Raw genomic sequence first — 15,193 nt, forward strand, 5'->3', positions numbered from 1 at the left:
TCCCACAGGCTGAATTTTTAAGCTTACAAGGACTGAAACACATGAGAGGCTGGGCTACTTCTCTAACACAGGTAAATGCCTGGTGAGCAGCCTAAAATGATAGACCCCAGGATCCTGCTTCCCTCACTTTCATTCTTAATTCACATTGATTAACAAAACCCCACCAGAAGAAGGCTGTGGTATAGAGGGCAAGGGTGTCTGGCCTGTGCTTGGGATGTGTTCCTGGAGCAAAATGTGTGTTCAGGGCTAAATCCTTTCATTTCTGACACAACATCAGGACTTACCTTCTGGCCCCTTTCTCAGCTCTGCTGCCCTTACACTGCCCTGTGTGTGATCAACATCACAATCTAAAGCAAGGAGGTGTTGGGAAGAACTAAATGAAGCTCTGCACACACCTGGTTAGAAAACAGAGGTCACCAGGGATAACAGTGGGTCCCAAGCTCAGTCCCACTGCTGAGAGCAGGATGCCATCAGTAATCCCAACAGCAGCCTGTGAGCACAGACAAGGCCAGGGTTGAAGGTGCTCCAATTCCTGAATTCCAGATAAATCAAAGAAATGCTCCAAACCAAACAAACCAGCTGAACAGGGGCACTCAGCTGCACAGATCTGAGACAGAACAAAAGCTTTATCTCCTGTTTCTGCCAAGAGCAGGATGCAGACAGGTTTAAGGTGAGGGTACTGTGCCTCAGGGCTGTGCCAAGGGGCTCTGTGAGCAGTGACTGCAGGGGACAGGATGTGGCAGGGCAGCACAGCCCAGCTCCACGTTCCTGTGCTCCAGCAGGAACTCTGCCCATTGCCTATTGTGCTGCTCCATCTGGTGCCAATCAGGATCTCTGCTGGAGCACTGGGCCCAGTTATCAGCAGCTCTCCTCAAGGCTGGGGAGCAGATGGACAGAACCCAGAGAAAGGAAGGGAAAAGGATCACAGCTCTCTTCAGCTCTTTCTCAACTGGTTTATTCAGTTTACAAAAGACAGAGGATGAGGGCAGAAATTACAGCCATCTTTGACTGCTGCAAAAAAAAAGATAATTAAATTTTCTGTGACCATATGGAAGACAAGTAGTAAGAAATTTACAATGGGGCAAGGGAGGGTTAATTAGTTTTAGGAAATAGCTCCAACTTTCCAGCTGCTGCAAGAGCAGCAAAGAACTGGAATTGCTTGAGGAGCTCATGACACTCCTTGCCTTGGAAGTTTTAAATCAGAGTAAACATTTGCCTCCTTGTGAGAGGTAGCTGAAATAGGTGCTCTCTGTAAGCCCCTTCCACATCACTGCCATGGCTCTGTATTTCCAGATGCAGCTCAGGGCCCAGGACCAACCTGCTTTAGAAATCCACCACACCACTTGCATAGTTTTAAAAAACCCTTTCTGGCCACTATCTAAAGGAACAGCTGTGAACCAGGACAAGGTTCTGTGGCAAATTTCATATGAGACAAAAGGTCTTAAAGGTGAGGAGTAAAAGTAATAAATGTGCTTGGACTCAGACAAGGCTGGGTGTTCTAAACCAGTACTGCTTCAGTTATGGAGCATCTCTGATTTAAATTGATTCTGCAGGAGTAGGAAATACAATTACCAACTCCCTGCTCAGCATTTGCCTACAGTGTAACCACTGTAGTGCTGAGAAAACACAGTTATGTGCTAAGACTGGTGGTAGTGAACAGGATAAATGAGCCACTGGAAACTGGCCCTGGACCTGTTTTCAAGGTGACCTGTAATGTTACAAACCAGCTGTCCAGGTCTGTTCCAGCCTGTAGTAAGGTTAAAAAAATAAATACTTCTAGCTGGATTTCAACCCACCCCCCATCATGAAGCTCTCACTGCATTTGTGGAAGACTGGTTAGGGAGGTGGAGAGAGGTTTAAAGTAACAACATATATACACAGATATATAAAATATATATCATATATATGGATACTGGAAGAAGGAGATGAAATCATAGCATTTGTTCTTAAAATTTCCTCTGTCCCCTAATTATATACATTTACTTCTTTCATCAATAGTCACCCAGGCTATCAATGTGTCAGAGCACACACTGGTTTGTATAAAATTCTTTTTACCAAAACAAGTAGTTTGGTAAAAATTGTCCCTTAGAATTTAGTTAAAGCATGGCTGATAACTTACTACACATAAGGAAGATCAGTGAGAGTCATATAACAAATGCTAGAACTGAACTCAGTCCAATATAAAATGGCCAGAATAAAAAAATTCATATAAATAGTCCTATGTACACTTTGGCCAACACTACAAGAGGCCATAACCTGACTGGCAGTGCAGGTCACCTGTCCACAGAAAAAAAAAAAAGTAAAACTAAATCAGAATGCACCAAAAATAGTTAATGATCAGAATTATGGTAATGATAAGAATTATGTTGCTTTAAGCTGGAGAAGAGAATTTCAGCATGTGGCTCACCAGCCACAAGGGCAATGGTGTCTCATGTTCCAGCAGCAAGAAACCAGACCCCACCTTCCTGCCTGCTGCAGGCTCTGGCCAGCACCACCTCTGTACCAAGGACATGCACCGGCCTGGCACCGCCGCCCTGAGAGGAACACCCGATCTGTAGCACACAGGGGAGCGTGGACATTGGATGGCAACACACAGAGGAAAAGGACAAACCAGCAACAGCCATGACTGAGGAAGGAGAGCCTAGAAGAGAGGCAGCTGCAGGAGCTGTGAGGAGTAGACGGGGTAGCCCAGGGGCGGGTCGGCCGCCTGCACGGTCAGGTTGCGCAGCAGGGCCGGGTGTGCCTGGATGCTGTAGCGCTCCTCGTCGTCGTTGGTGGCGTAGAGCAGCTCCCAGGACAGGTTGGCCCACTGGCCTCTCACAGCTTCAGCATTGAGCTTTCCCACCTGGACTAACAGCTCCTGCAGAGTGAGGACTCGCCCTGTGTAAATTCCCTGCAAGAACAAACAGATGAGGATGTCCAGGACATTGTCTGACAAGAGACAAGAGCGTTTTGGTTACAAAGCACTGAGCGAAGCTTTGGGGTTGTGTGGTATTTTTGGGGTTTTCAGGATGAAGGAGGAATTGAACTTGACTCTATGTTTTTAGAAGGTTAATTTATATAATATAATATGATAAAATAATAAAAGAATGCTATACTAAAACTATACTAAAGAATAGAGAAAGTATCTTGTTAAACCTTCTGTAAGTATCCTAACTAAAAGGAGTCATGACTGACTCCCCAGAGTGACACACAGCCTGATGGTGATTGGTCATTAAGTAAAAACAATTCACATGAAACCAATCAAACAACCACCTGTTGGATAAACAATTTCTAAACCACATTCTAAAGCAGCAAAACACAGGAAAAGCAAAATGAGATAATTATTGTTTTCATTTTTCTCTGAGGCTTCTCAGCTTCCCAGGAGAAAATCCTGGGCAAAAGAATTTTTCAAAAAACATGACAGTGACAGGGCTGCACTCTATGAACACTTTAAACACAGCAAAGTCTAAACCAGTCCCCTCAGTTCAATGCCTCCACTGGAATATAATCAGGAAATATTGCTGCATCTAAAGAACAGTGCAGTGGGGTTTTCAACAACAGTGGTGCCAGCTCCTCTTTAGTCTCTTTAGTACAAACCAACCTTGCAGAGCCTTCATGTTTTAGAACACAATTACAAGAGGGGGAAAAAACAGTGAAAAAGAAACCCAAACTTTGACTGAGTAATTTTTCTCCTTACCATGCTTGGATCATGCCCCAGTGAGAACAGGTATGGCTTTTCCTGCAGAACTGCTTGCTGCCACTCCAGGTCTGACACCAGCCCAATGTACCAATCGCTTTCGTATCCCTCCAGGTAATTCACCAGCTCTCTGAAGTTCTCCACTGGGCCCAGGCTGGCTTTGTCCAGCATAAGTTTAAAGGTGTATCTGAAAGGTGCAGAGCATCATGCAGTCAGTTGTGTGGCAAAGACAGGAGGAAGAAAGCTCTTCAGGCCACAGAGGATGGAGAGGCTCCACCAACTCTGTCAGTCACTTCTTGCCAGCTGAGTCACTGCCAGTCAGTCTGGTTGTGCTTTTAGCTCACCCACATGTGAAACACATCAGCTTAAACACCTCTCATTCACTTCCAACACTTCCCCAGTGCCTGACAATGGTTACTGCCAAATATCTAAATCCAGCACAACTGCTGAGATCTGGGGTCAATGAAAACAGGTTGTTTTTCCCCATTTAACACAGCAGATTGGAGGCAGCTGCTGTGGAGAAGAAAGAAGAACCTCCATACCACAGGCTTCACTGTCTGGAGTCCCAGGCAGTATTTATATAGGAAAAACCTACAAATAAATTTGAATTATATGGGTTTAACAAAACATTAATGAAATGACACTTCTCTATATAAATTTCTAATCTCAGGAAACTGTTTTCTTTTACCTGAATGCTTTTAATGCCAGCTGGAAGAGCTCTGGTTTGCCTGTGAGCCAGTCCAAGCCAGCAGACCAGGGGATGCCACCAGTGTATGCCCTGAAGACGTGGCGAGGGGCAGGCACGGCGTTATCCAGCCCAAACAGACCAAAGCAGCACGACAGCACCCCGTGGATGTACAGCTCTTTCAGAGCTTGATCTTTCATCAGGTCTGTGAGTAAACTGGAAGGCTTCTCTTTCAAATGAAAAAAGTCCAGCTGGCTCAAAACAAAGTGGTACCATTCCTCAGGAAACCTCTGCCTCATTTCACTGACTTTGGAAGAAGGCACTGGAGCTGTTCTCCATTCTTCCGGGATGCTCAGCAGCTCCGAGTAAGAGCAACTGAATTCTACACGAGGTAAAACTTCTGGCTGTTTCCCTTTGTCCATAGCAGGCAGCCCAAGCACCATAGCCCTGTTTAATTTATCTTCTGGAGACATTTCTTGTAGGAAGTCTTGGCTCTGTGTTTCTATAGACCCTGGAATAGACAGGTGCACTTTGGGTGTCAGTCCCAACTGCCCAGGATCTTTTCTGTCTCTTGTTCTGCTACTGGGTTCAAAATCAAAAATGTCACTCTCATCAGTCCAGTCCTCCACTGTATCAACACTAAAGCTGTCTTCTTCCCTCAGAGCTCTGGATCCTTTCACTGCACCACTATGCTGATTTTCTGGAAGTGATTCTTGTTTGTTCTTGTTGGCACTGCCTGGGCTTTCCCACGTCTTGGATTTTTTATAACAATACTGGACAAGCATCCATACAAGGACTTTCACAAAATCATCTTTCAGGTGCTTTAAATTCTCATGGGAATCGATTATTCCAGATAACACATTCCTGGCATCAGAATACAGCCGCACAGGAACCACAGTACAGGGAGTCAGGATGTGTCCAAAATGGGGATTGGGAGACAGAATCCTTGTGTGCTCCTGATGTTCAAAGGCCATTTCAAAAATTTCATCCACTCTGTGAGCTTCAGCAGCATGGCAGGATGTTTCCTGCAGTTCTAGCCCCTAAAGCACACATGAAAACAGCTTCCTGTTAGTCTTCACCAGGACATAACTTTAATGCTAGCAAGCATTGCAACAGAATTATTCTGAACAAGATGATTGTCAGTATTTCCACAACTGAAGCTACAAATCTATCCAGAGATAATAGCAATAACAAAGCACTCACTGCAATATCAGGCACAGATCAATGTCTTAAATAAATCTTTGCTTGATGCAAATCTTATTAGCCAGCTTATTAAAGCTATTCTGTCACAAGCTAAATGATAAAAAATTTCACATCTGCTACTCATGTAAATTGCAAGGCTAATTAGTACAACACTCATCTTAGAAAATTAAATGTAAATCAGTTACACTGCTGAAATGTTACACAGCAAAATGTTTGCACGATTTCCAAACATCAACATCTCAGTGCTCAGCATGCAATTACCTTAATGTTAACACCACAGTAGGTGAAGCCTTTTTCCAGCACCAATATCCACATCAGCCTGTCCTGAAAGCGGCACAAGTAATGAGACCCAGGCAGAGAGAGACCTGGGCAAGAAAATAAACCAAACAAAAAACTACATATTACCTTTACTACATGACAAGGAAAGGACTCAAAAGCAAACACAAAATATTTCTGCATCAGCATTGCAATCAGTTAACACTGGCTAACCTGAGAATCTTGAAAAAACTGGCTGAAATTGCAGCTTTGAAAAAGCTGTGGAAAGTTGGAAAACCTCACACAACTGCAGGACTACATTATTCACACCAGACCAGGGTTAAACAACTCCACCCTCAAATCCCTTTGCAGAGATGACTTTCATGATTAAAGATCATTTTTTGGCTGCATTTCCAACCACACAGTTCCCACTGGAGTGTTCTCTGGAGACCTAAAGTCCTCCTTACTGAGAATACATTAAAGAATCATTATATACCACAGGAGTTTCCCAATGGCCCAATTTGCTGTGGAGTAGGAAGTTTATTTGTTATCAGAGAAATAAAAATATAACTGGACTGGAATTTGAAAATCAGGTCTATAACAACAGCAAATTAGTACTCAAAAAAAAAAAAACACCAAAATAAACCAGCCCAAACTTTTTCTTTTTTTAACCTATGTCACAAAAAAAGCAATGCCAAAATTCCTAAAAACTGATGGTTATACTGTATTTGAACTATAGCTGAATGTCAAGCCCCATAACACAATGGTTCTATTCTTAAGCATGACATTTGCTGCCAGTTTATGAACTGCTTCTGCTGTCACTCATGTCTGGTGACCACTCACTTGCAGAACATTTTAGTTTTAAAATGTTGTAAGGTGAAATCAGTGAAACCAACCATTAAACAGCAGTTAAATTTTAAGTAACCTTTTCTAACCCACTGAGCTAATGAAGTGCCTTTTCTTGCTAACATTTTGCAAAGACTTTAATTCCTTTCTTGCTAGCAGTTAAAACTACTAAAACTCCTTTACACAGAAAAAACTCTGGGTTTAAATTAGTGACACACAAAGTGCTATCGCTTCCTTTTGAACTCATCTGAGAACACCACAGTTTTTCTTGCTTCAAGACATTCATTCACAGATTTTCCCATTAAAGAAGAGACTTTTTACCCCTCAAGACTAGTGTTTTAAATTATTTATTCTAAGGCATACATGCTACGACAGTCATGATGGCAATGGGGGAAAAAACCCCTATTAAAATACTTATATATATAAAATATAGATAGATATAAAAGATAGGTAACATATGTATATATATATATTTATGACAGATAGCTATATATTATTATAATAAATATATCTATTGTAAATAGAAAACATAATGGACTAATGCAGTAGACAAACTGAAGTATTCTTGAGAGAAAAAAACTTCATGGTTTTATTTAGTACCTCTCTCTAACCAGTGATGCAAGTGCAGCACATATTTCCTAGTAAAGCACCTGGATATTTTCTTCAGAAAAGCATGATTAAGGTTAACTTCCACTGCCTTCAAACATTAGGCCACTTTTTCCAGCCATAAGCCATTTTCTAAGAGGCTTATGTAAATATTTGCCTCTTGTCTAAGGGCTACAATCTTTTGATTATTTAGGTTACACAAAGGCTGTTTCTCAAAAAAATGACCTTGCAATTTTAAAACAGTTACTCTGTCTCCAGCTGGGAAAAAGACTGGGCATTTCTTCACCTCTGTCTCTGTAATTCTGTGAAAAGCCCATCACAATGCCTTTACCAGGCTGTAAATCCACAAGTGCTGCTACAATCCCACCTCAACTGCCTGCACAAGATATGACATTAAATCTTATCAATGGGTTTGTTCTCAGCTGTTTACTTAGGCTACATCATGTATTTCACAAATATCCAGTATTCACCATAACAAATTAACATAGCCAAATTAGCAAAGTCACCTTCTGGATGCTGAGTAATGGGATTGATGCAGAGACAGACAGACTTACAGAGAGCAGTCTGACACACATCCTTCTCTATGCTGTCTGGCTAAAGAGCCCAATTTACTGCCTCCAGCTAGGTGGGATCAATGCATTCCATCCTTTTTATTCTGTAAAGATTAGGGTTGATACTGTTTCACCACCATTTAGTCTCCCCTTAAAGGTAACAAAAGAGTTATTTTTTACTAGGATTGTAACAAGTAGACATAGTAGAATCATTAGCTGGGAAAGATCTCCCAGATCATCAAGCCCAGCCTTTGACTGAATACCACCATGTCCATGAAACCATTTCACAAACTGCTACATCTCCTTGTTTCCTGGATGCTCCCAGGGATGGGGCCACCACCACCTCCCTGGGGAGCCTGTTCCAATGCTTAACCATTTGTCCAGGGAAGAAATTTTTCCCAAAATCCAACCTGAACCTCCCCTGCTGCAACTTGTAGCTCTTCTATTCTTTTCTATTCTTCCCCTTTGTCCTATTGTTGGTTGTACAAGAAGGATAAAAGTAACCACTTTTTCCTGAGCAATCTCTGAATATCAGATTTAACCCAGCTGTGAAACTTGGTTTTCAAGCACCTGATTCTCCTCCCTTCGGAGGGATCCAATCCCAAGGGTTTTAGAGCATTGGGAGGGATCTGATCCCAAGGGTTTTAGGGCACTCGGAGGGATCTGATCCTAACCTTTTTGGAGCCTTGGGAGGGATCTGATCCAAACTTTTTGGAGCCTTGGGAGGGATCTGATCCCAAGGGTTTTGGGGCACTGGGAGGGATCTGATCCCAAGGCTTTTGGGGAACTGGGGGGGATCTGATCCCAAGGCTTTTGGGGAACTGGGGGGGATCTGATCCCAAGGCTCTTGGGGCACTGGGGGGGATCCGATCCCATGGGGTTTTGGGGCATTGGGGGGGATCCGATCCCATGGGGTTTTGGGGCATTGGGGGGGATCTGATCCCAAGGCTTTTGGGGCATTGGGAGGGATCTGATCCCATGGGGTTTTGGGGCATTGGGAGGGATCTGATCCCAACGGTTTTGAGGCCTTGGGAGGGATTTGATACCAAGGGGTTTAAGGCCTTGGGAGGGATCTGATCCCAATGGGTTTGGGGCGCTGGGAGGGATCCAATGCCAAGGTTTTGGGTGGAAAGCCCCATTTGCTGCACTGTTTAGCTGCATTATTTCAGTGCTCCCTGTACGTACCCAGGCCGCCGGCCGCCAGCGCAGACTGCAGTGCGGCGGCCAGGCCGGGCACCAGCTGCCGGTAGTAGACGGTGTCGGAGCAGACGCAGGCGGTGCCGCCCGCGGGGCCCGGCCAGCTCCGCAGGGGCCGGGGGAAGCCCACCAGGAACACGGGCAGGGTGAAGAGGGGCAGCAGGGGCGAGGACAGCAGCGCTGAGACGGCCACCAGGGCCAGCAGGACGGGGAAGAAGGCGACGTTGAGCGCGATCAGGGCGGCGCTGGATCTGCGGCGCTGCTTCTTCTCCGTCCACGAGGTGAGGAGGATGGCGATGGCAAAGTGCAGCTTGGACAGGAACTGGAGCAGCCGATCCCGCAGGAGACCGACCTGCGGCACACGGGCAGGAAGCGCACGGTTTGTAGCCTGCAGCACACTCGGCACAGATACAGTAATTTAAAGAAAATGAAGCATGGCTATCATTGCTTGGTGTGAGACTATATCTTACACATATACAGATTTTAGCTTCTGTCTGCTGCTGGGTCCTGGCCCCTGCTGTAATTCTCCAACAGAAACAGAGACTTCAGATAACAATTATCTGCTAAATTTTACAATATGACCATTACCTGTTGGGGAAGATGAAACAGGAAAGCCTTATAAATATGATTGTCTGGCAAAAGATTTTGAGAATATAGAAACTATAAGTGAGATTGAACTGAAAGCAAGCTTTGAGATACCTCAGTTACTGAACAACTGGAAAACAATGGTGTGGCCAGCTGAAGGTAATCCCCTTTTGATGAAACAATACCCTCTGCCTGCAGACAGGTCCAAGGGTCAGAGCAAACCCTACTAGCTTGGCAGAAGGGGTCCAAAGAGGGGTTTTTAGGGTTTAAAATGTAACACAATATGGTAATGTAATGATTCTTATAGGCTGTATGTAAATGCTATAGGATTTGTATATTGTACTAGATTGGTTAGTGAGAATTAGAATATTCAACACAGAAGAAGATTTATTGTATTGTAACAGGAACCTCACTCTCTTACCTTTTTTACTCCCTTATGCTCTTCCCCTCTTACTGTCTCACCCTCTCATCCTCTCTCCCCTCTCTTCTCTCGGGCCTGCTCTGAGCTGTGGCTGGCAGCTCCCAGCAGGGCCCTGCACCCAGGCCCTTTGCAATAAACCCCAGGTTCCTCAACCTGGCTGCAGAGATCTCTCATCTCCGACCCCCCACCCATCCCAAGGCTCCTACAATTACCAGCAAGAGTTTGATTCCTGTATCAAGGCTCCTGTTCCACCAGAGGTCTGGATTAAACACCAACATTTGTGCTGCTGAGACAACCACCATGTCTAGTAAGGCATTTTCTGTATTTTGCCAGACCTAAAATAGAGATATGTTAGAAATACATTAAAAACCACATCTATTATCTCATGCTTTCATGACCTGGAATATTTCTTCCAGGTCACCTTGGTTCTCAAGTCATGTAGAAGAGCATTTCTAAGGCTAACATATTTAAAATTTAAATTACCATTCTGAACATCCTTGTGAATCCAATGGAAACAGACACGGAATGTAGGTTTTGTAGGGAATGGTCAAGTGACAGGAATGCTATCATAGCAAATGGAGACACTGCAATTGAAACAAAAGAATCACTGACCTTCCAAAAACACAACAAAAGTCAACAGAGGTAAGCAGTCTTATTGCAGGATGGAAATCCCAGCACAAAAAGAGAAACCTTCCCTTCATCATCACAAACTCCTCTTTGTATTACACTCCCATGATATCAAACAATTTATTTGCACTAATAGCCCAGGACAACAAACATTTACATTGATGCTTAGCTCTTACTTGCTATTAGTTCCTTTATCCTTTATTTGTTTCTCCAAGAGAATAGTCAAATAAGTAAAAATAAACATGGAATAGCAGTCATCAATGTATTTCCCCAAACTAATGCTTCTTTATGAAATGAAATAATTTAAATCGATTTTTTATTCCCTCAAAGTAGATGCATTTGTTTCTAACCTACCAGAAAGGAGGCTCTTCCCTTTACTAGCAAGCTCTAAGAACCAAATATTTGGTCAGCTTGAAGACTTTCAACTCATTTTGTTTCCAAGTACATATTTTTAAAAGTTGGTACTGCAGTTGTAACTAAAATCCTTTAAAAGGCCCTGCTTTCTCAGCTGGGCTTTTAAAAGGCTCAGTTTTTTAGGTTCACCCCTATAAAAGATATAAATCAAATCACTTCCAAATTTAATCACTTTCAAATATGTTGGACCAGTAACTGAACTCAATGCACAGTTTAACAAGACATAAACAAGTATTTCCAGCCACTTGGTTTCCCTTGGTTCATTCACAGAATCTTGCACATACAGCAATTCTAGAGTTTCAATCTCCCTACAAGCATCATCTAACAAACAAGAGACAGTGGTGTATTCCTACCTAGTGTTAGTAAAATCCTCCTGACAACACCAACTTTCATTAGCCTTCTTTGCTTCTCCATGAACACAGCCACAGTCCTGACATCCTTTGGGTAAAAGGGGTTTCTGAAGACTCCAAACAAGTACACTCTCTGAATCTCTCTAAGAATCCACATAATTACAAGTAATAGGATCAGAATGTAACTTGCTATGGCCTGGGGTCTGGCTTGGGAAAATGATGAGGAGCCTGCAAATTGATGCAGCAAACTCGCTTCTGTGAGAGCAAATGCCAACACAGCCACATAGAAAATAAATTCCCTCCATCCAAATTGTATTCTAAGACCCCTGTGAGCATTTTTAGCTTTGCTGGAGGCTAAATGGCTGATCATGGTGTGTTTGAGGGCAAACCCAATCTCACTTAGGTTAAGACTCAGTATGAACCCAAATCCAGTCATGAAGAGGATCACACCGAGGGGGCTGGGAATGAAATACGATGCTATTGCTGTTCCAGCAGAAATGAGAAACATTACTAACAACCTGTGAAGGAGAAAATAAAGAAGATTTGCTTGAAAAGAAAAAGGTTATAAACAATACTGATGTATTTTACAATTGTATAAACATTTACTTGGTGTTACTTGACATAGGTGAACCTCCTAGTCCAAACTCCAACAGTTGTTCCATTCCCCAGAGAAAAAGTGCATCAAGTGGGGGCAGAATTCCCATTGCCCACAAGAATGGCAGAAAAAGAAACAGGATGTGCAAAATCTGGTTTGTCTGCTCTAGAATGGGTGCGTTGACAGCAAACCTGGATAAAAGAAGAAATGGATTTGACTTCTGTGAAAGGAAAAATAACTTCCATGTGGGAAGACTTCTTGTTTAATTACTACAGCAAATCCCAAAGTAAAAACCTTACACATTCAACCTATAAAACCTAATGAGTATCTTTTAAAAGGAAAAAATAAGGACATATATTTATGCTTGGGACAATAACACATTAATTAGGACACCAGAACACAGACTAAATTTTCATTTAAAAGTTTTTGAAGCCTTCAGATGAATACAGTGATGTAATTATCCCAATTATTTTTGTTACTGCTGTGATAATATACTGAAAAAATACTTGTGCAAAAAAGAAAGGTCCACAGGCTCCAAAGCCTCAACTGTTTAACAAAAAATTATAAAGTATTTTTTCAGAGACACAAAAGCAAACTTTCATGCAATTTCAAGGCCCATGATCTAAGCTTTAACACTAGAACTGGCACGTTGCCTGTACACCTACAGATAATACTGTATCTTCCTAAACTGATTTATTTCTACATAAAAATGTCAAAATCTTCCTGCAAAATCACAAAGATCAGTATTAGAAATTTGCATAAATTCTAATCCATATGTAGTTTACCAGTTAAAGGTGGTGGACTGCCAAAATATTTGGTTTCTCTCTCCTTTTTAATAAGTAAGCAAGCCTCACAGGAATTTTATCAAGAATTTTGACAATGTCTTAATCTTCTCCTCAGGAAATTGGATAGAAGAATTTGGAGTCCAAGACCACATGTATAATTTTTGTACCTCATCTGAAGTGGCAATTAGGGTAAATCATTAACAAGGACATCTCCCAGTGCAAAACTAGCAAATTCAAACATGCCTTTTTTTAATGTATCTGAAGTAACCCACCCATAAAATATGTACATGTGACAAAGTGCTATAGATATCACCTGACAGGGAGAAAGAACGCAGAGAGTAAATCTAAAAGTATCTTGTTTTAGGAGCCTCAAACTACAAATACTTCAGCTAAGACACTCATCTGAAAAACAGAAATGTGACTCTCCTAATTTATAGACTGACACAGCTCTTTCATATTGGAAAAGCAATTAAAAATCCAAGTTCAGAATCTGTATCATAAAGTCACAGCAATATTCCCATTCGCTTATCCATTCATTAAAACCAAATTCAGAGGTTTTTGGCTTTTTTTGCCTGTTGTATAAAAGCCTCTGCTATCACTTTATGGAGCTTTAATTAGGAAGCATTCCAGGATGAAATCTGGACATAAATCCAGTAATCCTGAGCTTGCAGTGTTTACATTTATGATTCCAGGTCAGGAACATGTGTTTTCAAAACACATCCTTTAAAAGGATATATTTCCAAATGCTCCAATACAAAAATATGAAAAATGACGTGGTAGAAGATAGCTAAAACTATCTCTTACTTACAAACTGCTCTTCCTAGTTTACATGGGATGCTATAAAAATTTAAGAGCCTTTTATACACAGCATAGAACCTCAATTTTTATCATATATGCATCAACTCTCCTTTGAAGTTACTACAGCTGATTAGAATCTCAAAATAAATTTTTCCTCAGAAGAATAATTTAACCTTTCCCATCAAAAATACACAGAATAACCATCACTTTAAGTGGCTAAATGCATTATTACGTTTACCTGTGTGCAAGATCCACTGCAATAAAGACAAAAATGTAGAAAGGTCTCATCAGAGCAGTGATTTCATAAGTATCCAGTGCTTGGAAAGTGGCTGTTTCAGTGGCTGTGTTTATGATTAATGAATACTCTCCTATACATATGGTCACCCATCCAAACACAAAGATCACAACAGTTCCTCCAATGTTGTTATATAACAAGGTTATTCTGTTTGGCAGCAAATACCAAGTTCCCAGCCCACACAATACCCCTGCCAGAAGGGAATGGAATACAGTGTTGATTATGTACTTCTTGCCAGGAATAATAAATTTTACTGTCTCTGAACCTACACAGCTGGAAAATTCAAACTCATCTTCATCTGTCAGGGTATTCTGAATTTGCATTCTTTCTACTGTCACTGTTTTCTGCTTTGCATAGAGGTTTGTCATCTGAAGAGCAAGTGCAGTAACAAACATGAGTCCTCCCGACAGCGCTGCTGTGCACGAGTCCTTCATCACCCCCAGCTGGTACAGGAGTGTTCCCACTCCTCCCCAAAGCCATGGTGTCAGGAAAAGGATGATCTGGTTCACATAGATGTAGGGAGGGGCACAGTAGCCTAATTTGAACCTGGGACCTCCCAGCAGAGTCTGAGGGAAGCGCTTCAAGAAGAACTCCTGCTTGTAGTCATTGAGCAGGGGGACATCTGGCCCCATCCTCGTGGCTCAGGAGTGCTGGCTGGGGATCATCTTTCCTGTAGGAGAACAGGAAGGAATACATGGATACATTACTGATTCTGGAACTCAGAACCCAGGGAATTCTTGTGTCTTCTTTTTATTTACCAAGCTACAGTGGAATTCTGACATGTTGCCGTTAGAATTTCTCAGAATACAACTACTAAGAAAACATCTGTTTTAAAATGTGAACACATTCTTTCAGCTGAAGGTTGCAAATAAAAATATATGTGATTGGGACATGACAAAACCAACCCATCTCCCCATCAGAATGCCTTCCTAAAACTGACATTCTTCCCACTCAATCTGATTGCAATCACACCTTGCCACAGCCCTCCAATTCCAAATCCTGTTAAGGATCTCTGTACACAGAGCCTGTGTTTCCAGTGACCAGTCACACAAGTGCAGAGACTCAGGCACACAGAGGTCCCTGTAAAAAAAAAAAAAAAGAAAATTAAAACTTTATGCAATAAAGCTTTTTCTACATAAATATCTTAAAGTATTACATGCAATAAAGCTTTTTTTACAGAAATATGTTAAAGTATTACAAATTGTTTTCCACATCAGCATTGTTACTGTCCTCCCTATACAGCCCAGCTGCAGGACAGGATCTCACTATAAAGTAAAATAAGCAGTTCCCTTTCTGCTTCC

The 15,193-nt window shown here is 42.1% G+C and overlaps 1 protein-coding gene across 3 annotated transcripts; it reads right to left on the minus strand.

Moving 5' to 3' along the window:
* Positions 1-939: 939 nt before the first annotated feature.
* PCNX4 (pecanex 4) lies at positions 940-14,973 on the minus strand. Of its 3 annotated transcripts, none has more exons than XM_036384445.2 (11): positions 14,865-14,973; positions 13,836-14,562; positions 12,026-12,205; positions 11,423-11,937; positions 10,512-10,612; positions 10,241-10,363; positions 9,011-9,374; positions 5,829-5,932; positions 4,368-5,404; positions 3,680-3,866; positions 940-2,893 (listed from the first exon to the last, which is right to left on the minus strand). In XM_036384445.2, the coding sequence occupies exons 2-11, from the start codon at positions 14,522-14,524 to the stop codon at positions 2,642-2,644; spliced, it is 3,552 nt and encodes a 1,183-aa protein (XP_036240338.1). In that variant the 5' UTR covers positions 14,525-14,562; positions 14,865-14,973; the 3' UTR covers positions 940-2,641. The 3 variants fall into 3 exon arrangements, with proteins under 3 accessions (XP_036240338.1, XP_036240337.1, XP_036240339.1); XM_036384444.2 differs by having other exon boundaries at positions 9,011-9,410; XM_036384446.2 differs by lacking the exon at positions 12,026-12,205 and having other exon boundaries at positions 9,011-9,410.
* Between the last annotated feature and the right edge of the window lie 220 nt (positions 14,974-15,193).

This window comes from Molothrus ater, chromosome 6, assembly GCF_012460135.2.
Source record: "Molothrus ater isolate BHLD 08-10-18 breed brown headed cowbird chromosome 6, BPBGC_Mater_1.1, whole genome shotgun sequence".
NCBI lineage: Eukaryota > Metazoa > Chordata > Aves > Passeriformes > Icteridae > Molothrus > Molothrus ater.

Coding starts and splice junctions, on each gene's coding strand:
- PCNX4 (XM_036384444.2), bottom strand. CDS start 14,524: ATGGGGCCAGATGTCCCCCTGCTCAATGACTACAAGCAGGAGTTCTTC. Junction 10,364..10,511: donor TCACAAGGATGTTCAGAATG/GTAATTTAAATT, acceptor TCTCTATTTTAG/GTCTGGCAAAATACAGAAAA. Junction 3,867..4,367: donor CTGGCATTAAAAGCATTCAG/GTAAAAGAAAAC, acceptor TGCACCTTTCAG/ATACACCTTTAAACTTATGC.